Genomic DNA, 15932 nt, shown 5'->3' on the forward strand with positions numbered 1-15932 from the left:
ACGGTGAGGGTCTCAACTCTCCTAACCGGGGCTAAAAGTGGGCACCTCCTAACATGCCCAAATCATCTAAATCGTCCTTCCCTAAGTTTGTTGATGATGTTCCCAACTTCTAATTTCTCCCTAAAAACTCCATTTGGTATCATATCTAGCATGGTCTTACCACACGTCCATCTAAGCATTCTCATTTCTGCCACCTCCATTCTTCTCTCTTGGGCCTTCGTCATTGGCCAACACTCCGATCCGTACAACATGGCTGGTGTGATTGTCACCTTGAAGAATTTCGCTTTCAGCTTAAGGGGGACCTTCTTGTCGCACAAAACCCCTTTCGCAGCCCTCCACTTCAACCATCCTACTCGCATACGATGCGTCACGTCCTCATCTATTCTTCCCGAATTGTGAAACATCGAGCCTAAATATCTAAAGGACCCTTGCGGGGGTAAAATCTGATCCCCAATTCGGATATCCACTATATCATCATGTTCCTCTTCACTCGTCTTGAAATCGCATCTAAGGTACTCAGATTTAAGTCTGCTAATCCGTAGGCCATTTGATTCTAAGGCGATCCTCCATTGCTCAAGCCTTCTGTTAAGCTCATCCTGGGAATCCGAAACTAATACAATATCTTCGGCGAAAATCAGGCACCATGGGATGTTTTCTTGTATCCTATGAGTCAACTCGTCTAGGATCAAAGCGAAAAGATAAGGGCTAAGGGCAGATCCTTGATGTAAACCTACCTCTACAGGGAAAAACTCTGTGTTTCCTACCGTCATACGTACACGAGTCTTCGCTCCCTCATACATATCTCTAATAGATCTTATATATCTACTTGGGACACCCCTAACATTAAGAGTCTTCCAAATCAGCTCACGTGGGACATAATCATAAGCTTTTTCCAAATCTAAGAACGCCATGTGTAGGTTCTTTTGTTTTTCTCTATACTTCTCCATAAGGCTTCTAACTATGTGAATCGCTTCCGTCGACGAGCGACCTGGCATGAAACCGAATTGGTTCTCTGAAACCTTTGTCTCGCGTCGGAGCCTCATCTCCATCACTCTTTCCCAAAGCTTCATAGTATGACTAAGTAACTTTATGCCTCTATAGTTACTACATATTTGCGCATCTCCCTTGTTCTTGTAAATGGGAATAACCTTACCGAGTCTCCATTCCATAGGCATATTTGCGCTTCTAAACGTCGTGTTGAAAAGGTTTGTTAACCATCTAACCCCATCGCCTCCTAGGCACTTCCACGCCTCAATCGGAATTTGGTCTGGTCCTACTGCTTTGTTTCTCCCCATCTTTCGTAGGGCCAATCTAACTTCCTCCTGGTTAATCCTCGTGTAGAAACAGTTGTTTTGAAACTCCCGAACCTCGTGAGGTTCACCGTTCCGCTCTGGTCTTCCCCTACAGAAAAGGGATGCAAAATATTCTTCCCGTCTTTTCCTAATAAGATCTTCTCTTACTATACTTTGACCCGCTACATCCTTGATATATTTGATGTTACCTAAGTCCCTGCTTCTTTGCTCCCTAGCTTTGGCTATCCTATATATGTCATTAGCACCCTCTTTAGAGTCTAGTTTCCTATATAAATCTTCGTATGCTTTGTCTTTTGCAATTGCTACTGCCTTCTTTGCTTCTCTTTTAGCTTCTTTATATCTTTCTTCTACCCTAGTTCTCTCTTCAGGTGACCCTTCTCCAAGAGTAATGAGCTCCCTAAACCTCGCCTGCTTTAATGCTACTTTCGTTTGGACATCGTCACTAAGCCACCACGACTCTCTTCTACTCTTATGGGCTCTCGATGTCCCTATAGCCATTCCTAAGGTCTCTTTTGCCACATCTCTGGTGTTGGACGCCATGCGATTCCATATCTGGTTTGCGTCATTAGGGGCAACGTTATCCCCTTCTACACTCAATCTATCAACAACATTCGCTCTAAAAGTCTCCGCATTTACTCCATAGAGGTTCTTCCAAAGGATTCTAGGTTGTACAACCCTAGCCCTCCTGCCAACTCTTCCCCTAGTGACTAGGTCCATGACCAGCAATCTGTGCTGGGGGGAGCACGTCAAAGCTGGAAGGACCTTACAGTCCATACAGGTCCTAAGTTCCCCTTTACGAAGAAGCAAAAAGTCAATCTGGTGCTACGACCCCCGCTATGGAAAGTGGCTAACTGAGCATCCCTCTTCTTGAAGAAAGAGTTTGCTACCACCAACTCGTGGGCAATGGCAAACTCAAGAATTGAGCGCCCCTCTTCATTTCTAGGACCAAACCCAAAGCCTCCATGGGCTCCCTCATAACCTTCTGCCTCCACTCCTATATGTCTATTCAGATCACCCCCTATAATCAGTCGATGGTCGGCTGGGCACCCCCTCACCACCTCATCTAACAATCCCCATAAACTCTTCTTTTCCGCATCACCTAAACCCGCATGAGGTGCGTATGCACTAATGACCGTGAAAGTCTCCTCCTTAATAATTAAACTAACCGACATAATCCTATCGCTAAACCTGCCCACGTCAACAACGTTATCTTTATGTATTTTTCCTAAGAAGATACCTACCCCGTTCCGTGCTATCCTAGAACCCGAGTACCACAACTTATAGTCCTGAATCTCTATCGCCTCTTCACCCTTCCATCTAGTCTCTTGAACACACACTATGTCTACATTACTCTTAAGAAAGGTATCAACGAGCTCAATCCTCTTACCAGTCAAGGTTCCTATATTCCAACTACCCACTCTAATCTTACCACGGGTGGCTACCCTACAACCTCCTCTAACCCCTCTAGGTCTACCCGCCCCTCTAGGTCAATCCTCTTACCATATTAACTCTCAGTTTACACCCTAATCTTTGGGTGTTCCAAGAGACGGATTTTAAAATGACTACTTGCGTTTTAGCTTTGTCTTGGGCGACCAAGCCATTCATTACGCTACCGAATTTGCCCAATCCGACTTTTGGAGTTTTGCTGATTGGTTGGGGTTGCTTCCTGGAATGTGACTTTTTAGGCACCTCTCGAGTTTCGATGTCACTGTGGTCTTCGGAAACATCATACAGAATTGAAGCATCATATATTTCATCATTAAAGGCGTCTGCTTTAGCTTTTGATTTTCGTTTATTGCTTAGCTTCTTGCTAGTTTTTATAAAATTTCTAAGCCGTTTAAAAAAAAAACTACAAATCAAGTAATTTAATAAAATCAATGGCTAGGAATTTCTCCCAATGTATTACAGTAAAATTAAAAGACAATATAAAAACAACCCCTTGACCAACTCTTACGTACGGGTGTGGTAGCCAAAAGCAAAAGCAGATTTCAAGCACATCTTTTCTACAAGGGTTTAGATAAATAAACCAAAGTAGTGAGATGAAAAAACCAGTCAACAGTCATGATTACTTCATCATAATTATAAAACAAGTAATATCTTTTTCGTTTTTCATATTAATTATTACACGGAGGATTACAGTATTATTTTAATTTTATTTTATGCATAAATAATAATATAATAATTCCAAATTCAAATTCTAATATTAAATCTTCAACTGTCTTCCATAAAATCCATAATAATACTGCTATTAGCTAAGACCCATTCCATTCCAATTTTAAAAATATAAAATATATCCCACGATATTAGCTAAGACCCATTCCATTCCAATTAGCTAAGACCCATTCCATTCCAAGAACAAAAACTGAAAGGTGACCCGAAACTAGGATTTCGACGGTGTGTGGGTTGTCGCGTCAGAGTTTCAATGGCGGTGAAATTAAGCTATTCATGTTCGGAAAAAAAAATTAAGTTTAATGGCGGTGGTGGTGGCGTCTAATATTGCTTAAATAGAAAGCAATAGCTATTTGAAAGTTAGGGGTGGGTTGGAATTTAAAGAAGAGAAGGAAGATGGTTAGAGAGGAAAATTAAATATTGTAGAAAATTAGAAGTCTGTGTTTACTGTTTACTTTTAAAATGTAAAAAAAAGATAGCCTGTGGATCTAGTCATTATCTTGAAAGACTAAAAGTTACCACAACTGTAATTATGTTTTCTAGTACTTCGTAAAAAAGTAGCTGATAAAAACTAGGCTAACGTTTTCAAGGAAACAAATTGCTTTTGGGTTATTTTTTTAATCGATGTTTAACACCTATTGTCCTTTACCATGTAACCAAAAACCCACATTACACCTCTCAACATATGAACTTAGTACTCCGTACTATAATTTGTTCAGTTATATTTCCCATTTTTTTCACCTACTACATTTCGTTAATCTCCTTTTCCTTCATCTCATTTTCTCCTAAAAACCACTAAAGCTTTCAAACTTATACACATAATGTTATAATAAATAGTACTCCATCCGTTCCTAATTTATTGTTCAGCATTTCTATTTTGGTATGTCTTAAATTAATTGTCCACTTTAATAAATAGAAAAGAATAAGAAACTTAAGTTCCATTATACTTCTAATGTATGTGGATAAGATTAAAAGAGAAAAAATATGGATAAAACTGGAAAGTAAATAGAAGGTACAATACTTTTATGAAATTTCCTTAAACTGTGTTTTTTATCCGAAAATAATTAATATGGGACGGAAGGAGTAGTAAAATAGTATGGTGTGTGTTGTGTCCCATTCTACGCACTCTACTCCTTAAAACGTGCTTACACTTGCACATGCTTGTACCAACAATCAACAAATCCCTTTCTTGTATAATTCAGTATGGTAGCAGAAAGCAAAAAACATGATGTCAAACACACCTTTTTTACAAACTAATCTAACAATACCAATTCTCCCTTTTTTTTTTTTTTTTTTACGACGAATGAAAGAAATATTATTAATAGGCCCTTCATTAAAACAATGAAGAAACCAAAGATGATTACAAAGATAACAAATTAGAACTATCTCAGCTAGATATTACAAAGAGAACAAAAGTGAAACGTTGAAACAAGTCCTACTGACATAACAAGATGGGATTAAACTTCCATACGTGAGCTTGAAGGCCATGACACAAATTGACTCGTCCTGTGGTGTAGTCCTCTGAACAAAAAAAGCTGAAGAATTATGATAAGAACGCGCATTCGATGAGAAGCAAATGTGCTATGAGCAGGAAGTTGATTCACTTTCTTAATTTCTTCATCAACTGAAGCCTTCTTCTCTTCACTTTCCATTTGCTTAAGTTACTTTTTGGGCTGAAACATGTGAACACACTGCATATTAGTAACATTGAATGTACCACTGCCTTTTAGAAAATTATATTCCATTCTTTAATATCTCAAGACGTGACGATCCAATGTTTCCTCTTTCAAGACATGACTAGAGAAAAAACATCCGTTCTCCAAATGGATAAAAGACCACCCGATCTTCCACACGCTTCTACTTGGATAGCATTGAAAGCAAAGTGTTTTCAACTTTCGCTTAAAACAGTTTGGGCTACTATATTAACCTTAAACTCTTGAATTGCAAGGAATTGAATTTGACACCGATTGACTAACGAACCGCCATACGACCTCTTGACTTGTTACCTAGGCCGCGGATATTCCATGAGGCGAGCCTCATGGTTTTGACACTTTAATTGGCGTATAATCTTCCGCCATGTTTTCCATTAAAATCCCAAAGTTATACATTTCTTCTTTGTAAGAGTTTCTTTACCCCGAATTGTTGACTGCCACCTTTATTGTTTTTGTGAGAGGATGCTTGTCCCACAACATGATTGATCTCGCTAATTGTATCGAATATGTCGGATATATTTGGGACATCATCGATCCATTTGCAACCTTTGTTTTTACCACTGTCTTTTGAGGCAATTTTAGGTTGTAAAAGAAATTCATTGTTATAATTGGCAGGAATACAACGGGCCTTTATCTCTTCACAAGATTTTTTGCAAGTAAAGGGTAGGATAGTCTTTTTCAGTAAGGTTAAAAGGTGAATCTTGGGACATGATACATCAGCCGAAAGTGCCTTCTTGCACATGTAACCAAGAGTTTAAGGTCTCAACCCCCTAGTCGCCTACCTACTCATGTTCGTAGCTTGATTGGAGGCCAATACTGTGGTCCGGCAGAAAACACGGACATAAACTTGCTACTATAACTTGTTGAAACTTTCTCTTTTCCACCTACATTTTCTTCTTCTCATTTTCTTTCTAAAATCACCAAGGCTACATATAAATATGGAATACCTACATAAACTAAAAAAAATACTAGGTTTGACTTTATATAAAGTAGAAAGCTATAAAACGTATAATTTTAACATTTTTTAAAAACTTTTGACGAAGAAAGAAACTACGTTGGTATAATAAGGGGGTGTTTGGGTGTGCGATTTGAAAATTGATTATGAGTTTTTAATAATCATGATTAAATTAATCAGCGATATGAAAACGGGTTGGATTGGTAGAGTGTTTAGATTTGATTATGCTACTTTATCTTAACTTTTTGGTCAATTTGCCCTAAAATAACTCTGTTCAAATAGAACACACCTAATTGATGAATGTGAAGAACAAATGAATAATGATATTGTGGATCTGAGAATGGGTAGATGAAAGGATAACTAAGAACTAGTGATTTTGACTTATGATTAGACCATCAGACTTTTTATACTTCCAAGATTTCAAACTTTGTTATGACCTAGTTCGTTTAAATTTAATCTTATCCTTTTTACTATTTTATTTATAACATGACTAAAGTTATAGGGAGTTGATCCGTACACCACCTTGTTTTTGCCATACACCACCAAAACAATTAAAATGTCCAAAAAAATTATTTAGTGGTGTATGGCAAAAAAGAGGTGGTGTACGGATCACCTCCCAAAGTTATAAGGTGTGCATGTTTTATGCTTTATATTGTGACTTCTATCTTTATCTCTATGTAAGATTTTGTGATATACCAGCATAATTTAATAGCTTACTAGCTTAGTTAGCTCAACTGATCGCCCTTTTCGCCTCTCGCTTTAGGTTTAACTTCAACAGGTTAGGTTTGTTAATTCGGTTTAATTTCATTTTCCGTAAGCGTTATGCGAATTGGATAATATTTGGATTCGATTTTTAGATGATGAGTTATGAATTTCGTTTGTAACAGAGCTTATGATTGAATGTGATGTGATTTCAAAAACACACCTAGTTGATTATAGCTTTGCCAACAAAATACAGATAAGTTAGGTTCCATTTAACTGTTGCATAATTATGATTATTAATGAAGCCTTCTTTAACTGAAATATTATATTATAGTTTGAGATGAAATGAAATTTACTGGTACAAACATTTAATTTTGATGACTTATTAATTTAGATATTATATCTGACTTTGAAATTGACCTTGCATATGGCATCTTCATTTAACCTTTTGACCATAAGCAGCTACAAAATCATGAATTAATCAGTTGGTACAGTTTCTCTTATTTCACTTTAAACAATACACCATTAAACACATGTACTGTTTCTATACTATTACAGTACATGTATGGGCAAGCATGAGGTGTACCATGTACTAGCCCATGTGTATCATGCACTAGCCCATGAAACAAGTATGGTACAATACAGATCACGAGCTAATAGAGAACAAGAGTTTCATCTTTCACCTACCTTCATTTATCTTATATTTTCACTTTATATATCACCTACCAAATCAACCATCTTAAAATTTCACATTGATCATGCATATTTTAACCGTGGGGTTTAATATGTCTGCTCAATACGTAAAGAGGGGTTTAAGGATCTTAGAACGTGGCTCTCCGGTCCGGCTACCGTGAATAACCCTGGCCGACATGATGATGTCGGCGGGGTGGCCAAGTGATTAAGTCCACCTCCGATAACGGTCGTCGATCAAGAGGCCCCAAATAAGGTCGTAGGTACTAGCTTACAAAAGACTAACCTGTTAACCTTGAAAAGATGCTGAATGATGCTGTTTTACGTAATGTGTATCGTATGTGATGGTTACGTAATGTGCTGTGTCCGGTAAATGATGATTAGGGTTTGTATTTATAGGCAAACCCTAATTCTAGAACCGTCCCAGATCACGTTAATCTTATCCATAACTGACTCCCCCAAATCACGGATATAATTATGGAAAAGATATTTACTTGACAGCTAAGCAACCGCCGTACCGGGAACAAAGGCATTCGCACACCGCATACCGCACACAAGAACACGCATACGCACAATAGTGACTGTCCGCATACATTTGCGGTGCGCCTGCGGGTTGTGGTATCATTATGCCCCCTCAGTTTGATGTTATATGGCGCGAGGCGTATGATATCAAACTATTAAGCGAAAGAAAAAACAAGAAAACGGCTAGCATTTAATATTCCGCGTGCGCCTCGATGCCATTAAATGCCTGTCACAATCGCAGAAGCCCATTCGGCGGACATGACATAAAGTGGCAGTGTGTCAGGCGCGTGCCAACCACGCGCATACATGTAATCATACCCAACTGGCATCCACGCGCGTAAATAAAGTGCTGGCCGTCGATTGCGTAACACGTGTACAGTCACGATCACACCACTCCATCCAATCTTCCCTATAAATACCCCATTTTGCAGCTCATTTCCACTTTCCTGCTTCAAGCTTCCTCGTTACGCTGCCAATTTGAATTCCGATCAAAAATCGAACATTCCGGCCACCATTTAAAGGCTAGTATTCATCCGATTACTCCTAGAAAATGACTAAAGCTAACGAGACGTATGTAGATAGCATAGTGTCTGTTATAGAGCAGAAGCACATAGATTACTTAGTGAAACAGTATCCTCCCTTAGCCAAGTACAATCCGGTGCCACCCCTACCCCATCAGCGTGCTCACGAGCCACCGGAGAAGAAAGTGGCCATCTATGAACATGCGTTCAAGCATGGTAACTTTAGGGTTCCTCCCTCTGACTTCTTCTTAGGCGTATTAGATCACTTCAGAGTGGGATTAGGGCAACTACACCCGTACGCCATAGGCAAAATAGTTCTGTTTGAAATGTGGTGCGCCGCAATCGACAGGGTACCGTTGGTTAAAGTTTTCTGTCATCTATACCGCCTAGCCAATCACCACAAATCCTGGTTCACCTTCTTCGCCCGACAAAATTTCACCAAAACCCCAAAGTCGAATGCGGATAACTGGAAAGAAACTTTCTTTTTCATTGACCAAACTGTAGTTGGTACCGCTTTTCCGCAAACGCTTATATGGTGCGAGAAGGTGGAAAATGATGTGAACAAAACCCCAGTCCTTGATGACGAGGAAACAAAGCTGTTAGCGGAGTGCGCTAACGCACAGCTGGTGCACCGGTCATACGGGAACGTGATGTTGCGACTAGGGAAGATATCCGCACACTGGCCATGGGAGGATGTGCGTCCAGCCATAGTCGGACCGGATGGAAAGGGTAGGAATAGTATAATCACGTACTAACAGTTTGCTATTTATGTGTTCTAACGCATGCGTGCATGTTTGCAGAGATGAAGATGAAGAGAGTACTGACTGCGGAGGAGATTGCGGGCATCGCCTTCCGTAAACAGAATGTGAACCAGCCGTTAGAGCAGGAGAAGACTGGCGAGAATGCACCTGCCACCTCCGGCAATAAGCGCAAGGCCGCCGAAGCCTCCCAATCCCAACAGAAGAAGAAGAAACTCACTCCCAAACAGAGGGAGGACAAGCGGAACGACAACTTCGTTCCCATCGAACCCCGTTCTGCGGATCTACCTCCCCCATCATCTGGTAAGAGTTCTGCTTGCGCGCATACCGCACATTTAAGTTTGCATTTATTTAACCATTTATGAATACGCAGGGCATGCTGAAGAGACTCATCACACCCCACCGCGGGTCAATCCGGACCTCGAAGCTACCGCCGAGTCAAAGGACAAGACGATACACCTGGACTCCGAGTCTACACCAACCCCGCCACACGGTAGCTTTCGATTGGCGAACCTGGCGCAGCTCACCCAGTCATCTGCGGAAAATGCCGCAGAGCAATCCGCCTTCCTCCAACAAATCTTCCCTACTGAGTTCCGCAACCAACTAGCCGCACTGCCTTTTAATCAGGCGCTCAACGCCTTCGTCCAAAACGGCCTCGTCTTTTTTGGCATGGTTGCGGATCAAGCCCGCCGTTCCACTAACTTGTATCAAGTGGCCGTGCGGAAAGAAACAGAGCTAGGGCTGCTGCAAGCAGGGGTTGATCAGGTGAAGAAAGACAAGGACGCCGCAGAAGAAGCGCGCAAGGCGGTGGAGTTAACCGCGGCGGAAACCAAAACTGCACTGATTGAAGAGAGAAAGAAAAACCGCGAGCTGGTTGGTGCGGTTGACCAGTCCAAGGGGGAGGCAAAGCGTCTGCGGGTGGAGCAGGAAAGGGTGACGAGGGAAAAGGATGACGCGGTTACAGGTCGCGAGCTAGCGGAGGCGGACTTGACAAAACTCCGCACCGCTCTTCCCACCATTGCGTAGAAAGTAATGGATTCCGAGCCTGTGTCCGACAAGTTCAGCGCCTATGTTGACGCGGTTAAAGACCACGAAATCAACAAGGCAGTGCTAGAGGTGATCCAAGCCTGCGGAATCACACCGCCGTACCCCGACGTCGTGCAGAAAAAATTGAAGGAGGGTACGGCTGCGGTGCTCATGGAAGCGGAAGAAGCCATCACTGCCATCCCAATCCCCCTAATTAATGCGTTTTACACGGACCCTAATATGTCGATTGATGGGTTCCTCAAGGAGGAGTTTTAGTTTGTTGTAATAGTTTGCGCCGTAAGTCCTATGCTTAGGCAGGCAATTGTAAATACAATTTTTGAGCCATAGGTCCCGTGATGGGCAGGCGTTTAAAACAATTACCATTTGTGTAACAAAATTTGATGTATACATATTTCTGTTATGCATGCGTAGTGTGTTTATTTGTTTATATATCGCGAATCAAAACAAAAGGTGAACCGCATGCCCATGCGCATAGTTAACCAAAACTAATGCGTATGCGGATGGTACTGCGTAAAATAAACCAATACTTTAACAATTTACCTTTAACAATTTAGACTAAGAAGCTACTGCGTTTTTGCTTTGTCATGTACTAGAGGTGCACGGTAGCTGTATGGTAAGCAACGCAACTAAAAACAAGCCAATGTCTTTATGCTTAAGAGTTCCTCAAGCAAACCAATGCGAGGGTAATTACACACAAGCAAACCAATGCTTGTAATTTTTTAAGTCGACTTTGCAGCCATCTAGTCTGCGTGGCGCTTGGCTAGGGGAAAACCAATTCCCTTTGCCTGTCGTTAGCGTCTAGCCTTGTAACCAAACAGGCTTCTGCCGCACGGGGGCTAGAGGACACCCCTTAAGTAGGCAGAAACCGCATACAAAAAAGATTTAAACAACAAAAGTATGCGCGAGTAAATATTTAATTGGCATTAATCACAATTACAACCGCGACACATCCAAACGGACGGAAATTACATAGAAAAAATAATGTGCTACAATAAACTGGAGTGATCAGGTCCACCTAGCTACATATAACATTTTTTCAATAACGTCGCATGCCAAGTGCGTTTCACAGGTTTTCCATCTAATGTCTCGAGATGGTACGCCCCGGTATTGTTTGCCTTCACTACCCTGTATGGACCTTCCCAACGGGGGCCCAGTTTCCCAGTATCCTCCTGATGTGTGTAGCGTGGTGTACGAAATAGTTATATATTTTTAATGCGGAATGCTACAAATTATGACAAGTTTTAATTATTTATTTATCGAGTGGGATATACCTAAACCTTGCTACAACACTATAGGCAGTGTACCTAGTCGCGGAGTAGTATAGTTTTTAGTAAGTTCGGTTCGTTCCACAGGGAGACGGGCTTATGAAACACTTATTTTTATATAAATATTTTTGTACAACAATATAAAAATATATATATAATAATATATAAAAGTGGGGTTTTACCGTTTAATGACCGGTTTGTCGATTTTAAAACTTTAGTCGCAGTTAAAACCTAATGTAAAATATTAAATAAATAAAAGACTTAATTTAAAACTTAAAGTAAATAACGATAATGAAATTGCGAATAATAAAAATGCGATAAAATAAACTTGCGATAATTAAAAAGTACGATAATTAAAAGTGCGATTAAATAACAATAAATAAAAGTGCGATAATTAGAAGTGCAATTAAATATAAAATAAAGGAAATTAAATATGAAATAAAAGAATTATGCTTATTTAAACTTCCGTAATCATGATGTTTGACGTGTTGATTTTAGTTTTATGTCCATGGGTTAATTGTCCTTTGTCCTGGATTATTTAATATGTCCGTCTGGTTTTTTTGTCCATAACAGTCCATCAGTCATAAATATAAAATGCGAGTGTCCTCATCAAATTATTCTTATACCCGAAGTTAAATATTCCAACTAATTGGGGATTCGAATTGTAACAAGGTTTTAATACTTTGTTTAATGAATACACCAGGTTATCGACTGCGTGTAAACCAAGGTTTTACTACTTTGTTAACAATTACACCAATTACCCTTGAATGTAATTTCACCCCTGTTTTAATTATTCTAGTGGCTATTAATCCATTCCCGTGTCCGGTTAAATGAACGATTATTCGTACATATAAATACCCCGCCCATCGTGTCCGATCGAGTGTATATGGTTATTTATAGGTACATCCAATTGTAAATCTTTATATTAAAATTAACAAACTATCATTTAGTTAAACAAATATAAAGCCCATTAATAGCCCATAGTCTAATTTCCACAAGTGTCGTTCTTTTGTCCAAACCCCAATTATGGTACAAAGCCCAATTACCCAATTTTAATATTTTTAGCCCAACATCATGATTATTTCGTCTTAAATAAGCATAATAATAACTTAAGTACGAGACATTAATTTAAAAAGGAGAACATAGCTTACATTGATTATTTATCGCGTAGTGTTACACGGACAGAGCTCCGACTTTAAAAACCCGTAAAAATAACTTTTACATAACCCAAACTAATCTAATATAACACTAATCTATACTATATATACATATATATATTTATTTATATTATACTAGGGAGTATTATTATTATTATGTTGGTGTGGTGTCTAAAAACGTCGAACAAAGTCTGCTTTTATAGGAATGTGGCCAGCTACAGGACTCCATGCGACTCGCATGGGATTTGCACTCCCAGCCATGCGAGTCGCATGGCTATGGGGGACAGCTCACATTCGTTTGTCACATAGCTCGTCGACATATTATAATAATAATATATAATATATATAATTTTATATAATTATATATATATTATATTATATCCTTGTGCATAGTAGACTTGTAATTTTAGGTCCGTTGCGTCGGGCGTTTCTTCTTGGCTCAGGTCCCGGTTCCATTTTCTTGTACGTCTTCTCGTATGCTTAAAAATCTTGTACTTTTCATTATATCACTTGTGCATCTTTCATGTATGTATTTCAAACTTGTACCTTGTGAATAATGATTAGTACCTTGTGAGTGTCTTCTTTGTAGCTTGCCTTGTTTTTGTAATTCTCTTGATAAATTCTTCATTTCTCGCGCTTCGTCTTCACTTTTATTATCTTCGAGTGGTAGAAACTTGAATTAATAATACCCGTACAAAATATTACAATACAATACTAAGAAACAAATAAGATTACGGAGTGTTTTGTGAGAATTTCATCTGTCTCAGAGACAGTAGTCTCTTTGACTCCTCGTTGTACTGTCTCTCCCTTCTTATAAGCTAGCAAAGTAATGTATATATAAAAAAAACACTCCCTACTAGATAATTATATATCTTGTAGTAGCCACTCCATGGTCGATTAAAATATAGAAACCATTCCCTACTACTTTTGTCTTGTCGTCTATGTTGATTTTTCTCTTATAATATAACAAAAGTAGACAACATCTTTCACCATCTTTGAATTCTTTATCTAATATGCAATAATGGAGAAAGTGGAAATATATAAAATATAACGTGTAGTAACCCATATCATCATGTTCTGGTCACATTCCATTGTCCATGCTATCTCCAAACATTTTTAAATTAATTTAGATGGCCCACAAGGATATATGTATTTGTAACATTCAATGGTGCAGATTTTGGCCTTTTTTCGTAGACTTGCAGCTTGAATTTTAAGTAGACATTAAAATGAAAGTTGTAGCCTTATGAGTTACGGATATTTGGGCTTTGGATTCACCTCTTTTCGAGTCAGTATTATTTAGTTATGATTTTTCTCGCGCAGGCGCGCATAATTGGTAATTTCAATCGTTTTCACTTGTAGTCTTGAGGCGCGATGTTGTAGTCTTTTGTTGCTCATTAGAAATCTTCATTTTGTCTTCATTTTTCGCACTTATTTATTATAAACGAATATTACTTGAAAATGGAACAATTGCAACTAAAAACTTGTCTTTCTTGGAGGATAATGCTATGAAATATATGTTCCTTTTTAGCCTTATCAATATCCCCACACTTGAGCGTTGCTTGTCCTCAAGCAATACAGTCTTGAAATAAAAACACACGAATCACTTCTTTATTCTTCACACTTTATACATCAGTGATTTTGATAGAGTGGTATAAACAATGATAGTAACGATAGAACCATGGTTAAAGGTGGGTGTGTCATCCACAGTTGCCTCGGGTTTAGGTCAACGACACTTGCAATCAAATAGCCGATTTACTTTCGGTTTTCAAAGCAAAGTGCACATTTGAAAGGCGGTTTACAGTCCCACATGACTATAAAAATTGTAGATCCTTAAGGAAATAGGATCTTTATGAAAACATTTGATCTTTTGAAAATTCATTCTAGCTTTTACCCTAGATAAGTTTTCTGATTTAATCCACCATCTGTGTTGCAAAATATCTTTGTGGATCAATATTTTGGCTAAAACTTTTAGGTTCGTGTAATCCACTGCTATCCCGGCATCGAAAATCACACATCCAGTTTACTTGTTCCGTATATTACCTTTCGGTAAACTACCGTCCGGTTGTAAAGGAAAGCGATGAACAAGAAACTGTTAAGGCAATGTCTAATGACATGCATTTGATTATGGTCTTTTTAACGTGTCGGATGCTAGAACTATCCTTGGTAGGAGCAATAGTAAAGATCATCCTATGATTTTTTTGGTCTGGCACAAGGTCCTGTCTCCGACCATGCTATGCAACCACCGTTCTTACGGTTGACATCCGATTTGGTTCAGGTGACCTAATGAATTCTAGGTGAATTCCTAAGATTTTACGTTCAATAGTAATGAACGCATTGAAAATAGGTTTTCAGAAAACAAATCGGTTTGTAATTTTGATCAAAATATTTTCTCGTTCAAGCTCGAGTTTAGATATCATCGAATTCCATGAGTTTGAATTCTCAATCTTTAAGGTCAATCTCAAGGATTGAGTAATATCAGGCTTAAAAGCTGATTTTTAATCTTTAAGGAGATTATCCTTTCTGGGGATCTGATTCATTAGTCTTATCAAGCTAATTTGCACGGTGCCTCCCCATTGTACGAGATAAATCCTTCTCATGGTTAGGATAAATCTGGCCACTTGGCGACCCTGTTTGATGCTGAGGTCCGTGGATTTCCTGCTGATTTTAGAGATGACTTTTCTAGATTTTTCGTCAACCTACAGCTGGTCTAGACGACAACTTCTTGACCTAAATCAAGAAGCGTGTGTCTTTTTCGGAAGACTTTACTTCCTTTTAATGATGGAATTGATTCATCGTGTAGATCCATCTTTCTTTCAAATATATTACAGTAAACCGGGTAAAACTGATTAGTATCATCCAAAACAAAAGTACCTGCAATAATCTTGTACAAAAATATGTGATAGATAGTTTTTAATTGAATAACTTGGTACATTCTCCCCACACTTAGTTTCTTTCTTTGCCTTTTTATTCTCCTTTATTCCATTTTAAATGAATTCAAGCATTTTAGGTTGTTTCTCAATTTTTGTCCTTTCCGATAATTTCGGTATTATCACCTAGTTTTCACCGTTCATAAATATGTATAAACATGATTTTGACTTCATTTAATTGAAAATTTTTCAAA

General features: G+C 38.8%; 2 protein-coding genes across 2 annotated transcripts; both read right to left on the reverse strand.

Annotated features, from left to right (window-relative positions):
• Nucleotides 1-954: 954 nt before the first annotated feature.
• Nucleotides 955-2030, reverse strand: LOC139840716 (uncharacterized). The gene is made up of 3 exons (XM_071830965.1): nucleotides 1687-2030; nucleotides 1154-1539; nucleotides 955-1064 (listed from the first exon to the last, which is right to left on the reverse strand). Exons 1-3 carry the CDS (start codon nucleotides 2028-2030, stop codon nucleotides 955-957), a joined length of 840 nt encoding a protein of 279 aa, XP_071687066.1.
• Nucleotides 2031-2059: 29 nt separating this feature from the next.
• Nucleotides 2060-5134, reverse strand: LOC139840717 (uncharacterized). Its single transcript, XM_071830966.1, has 2 exons — nucleotides 4954-5134; nucleotides 2060-2712 (listed from the first exon to the last, which is right to left on the reverse strand). Exons 1-2 carry the CDS (start codon nucleotides 5132-5134, stop codon nucleotides 2060-2062), a joined length of 834 nt encoding a protein of 277 aa, XP_071687067.1.
• Nucleotides 5135-15932: the final 10798 nt, after the last annotated feature.

The sequence above is a fragment of the Rutidosis leptorrhynchoides genome, chromosome 4 (assembly GCF_046630445.1).
Source record: "Rutidosis leptorrhynchoides isolate AG116_Rl617_1_P2 chromosome 4, CSIRO_AGI_Rlap_v1, whole genome shotgun sequence".
Lineage (NCBI taxonomy): Eukaryota > Viridiplantae > Streptophyta > Magnoliopsida > Asterales > Asteraceae > Rutidosis > Rutidosis leptorrhynchoides.

Excerpts from the sequence above, each read along its gene's own strand:
- LOC139840717 (XM_071830966.1), bottom strand. The coding sequence starts at position 5,134 with ATGGAAAGTGAAGAGAAGAAGGCTTCAGTTGATGAAGAAATTAAGAAA. Across the intron at positions 2,713-4,953 it reads GTCATGGCCTTCAAGCTCAC|GAACCTTGACTGGTAAGAGG; the intron begins GTATGGAAGTTT and ends GTTGGAATATAG.
- LOC139840716 (XM_071830965.1), bottom strand. The coding sequence starts at position 2,030 with ATGGACCTAGTCACTAGGGGAAGAGTTGGCAGGAGGGCTAGGGTTGTA. Across the intron at positions 1,540-1,686 it reads CTCATTACTCTTGGAGAAGG|GATAGCCAAAGCTAGGGAGC; the intron begins GTCACCTGAAGA and ends TGACATATATAG. Across the intron at positions 1,065-1,153 it reads GCCTATGGAATGGAGACTCG|CTTTGGGAAAGAGTGATGGA; the intron begins GTAAGGTTATTC and ends CATACTATGAAG.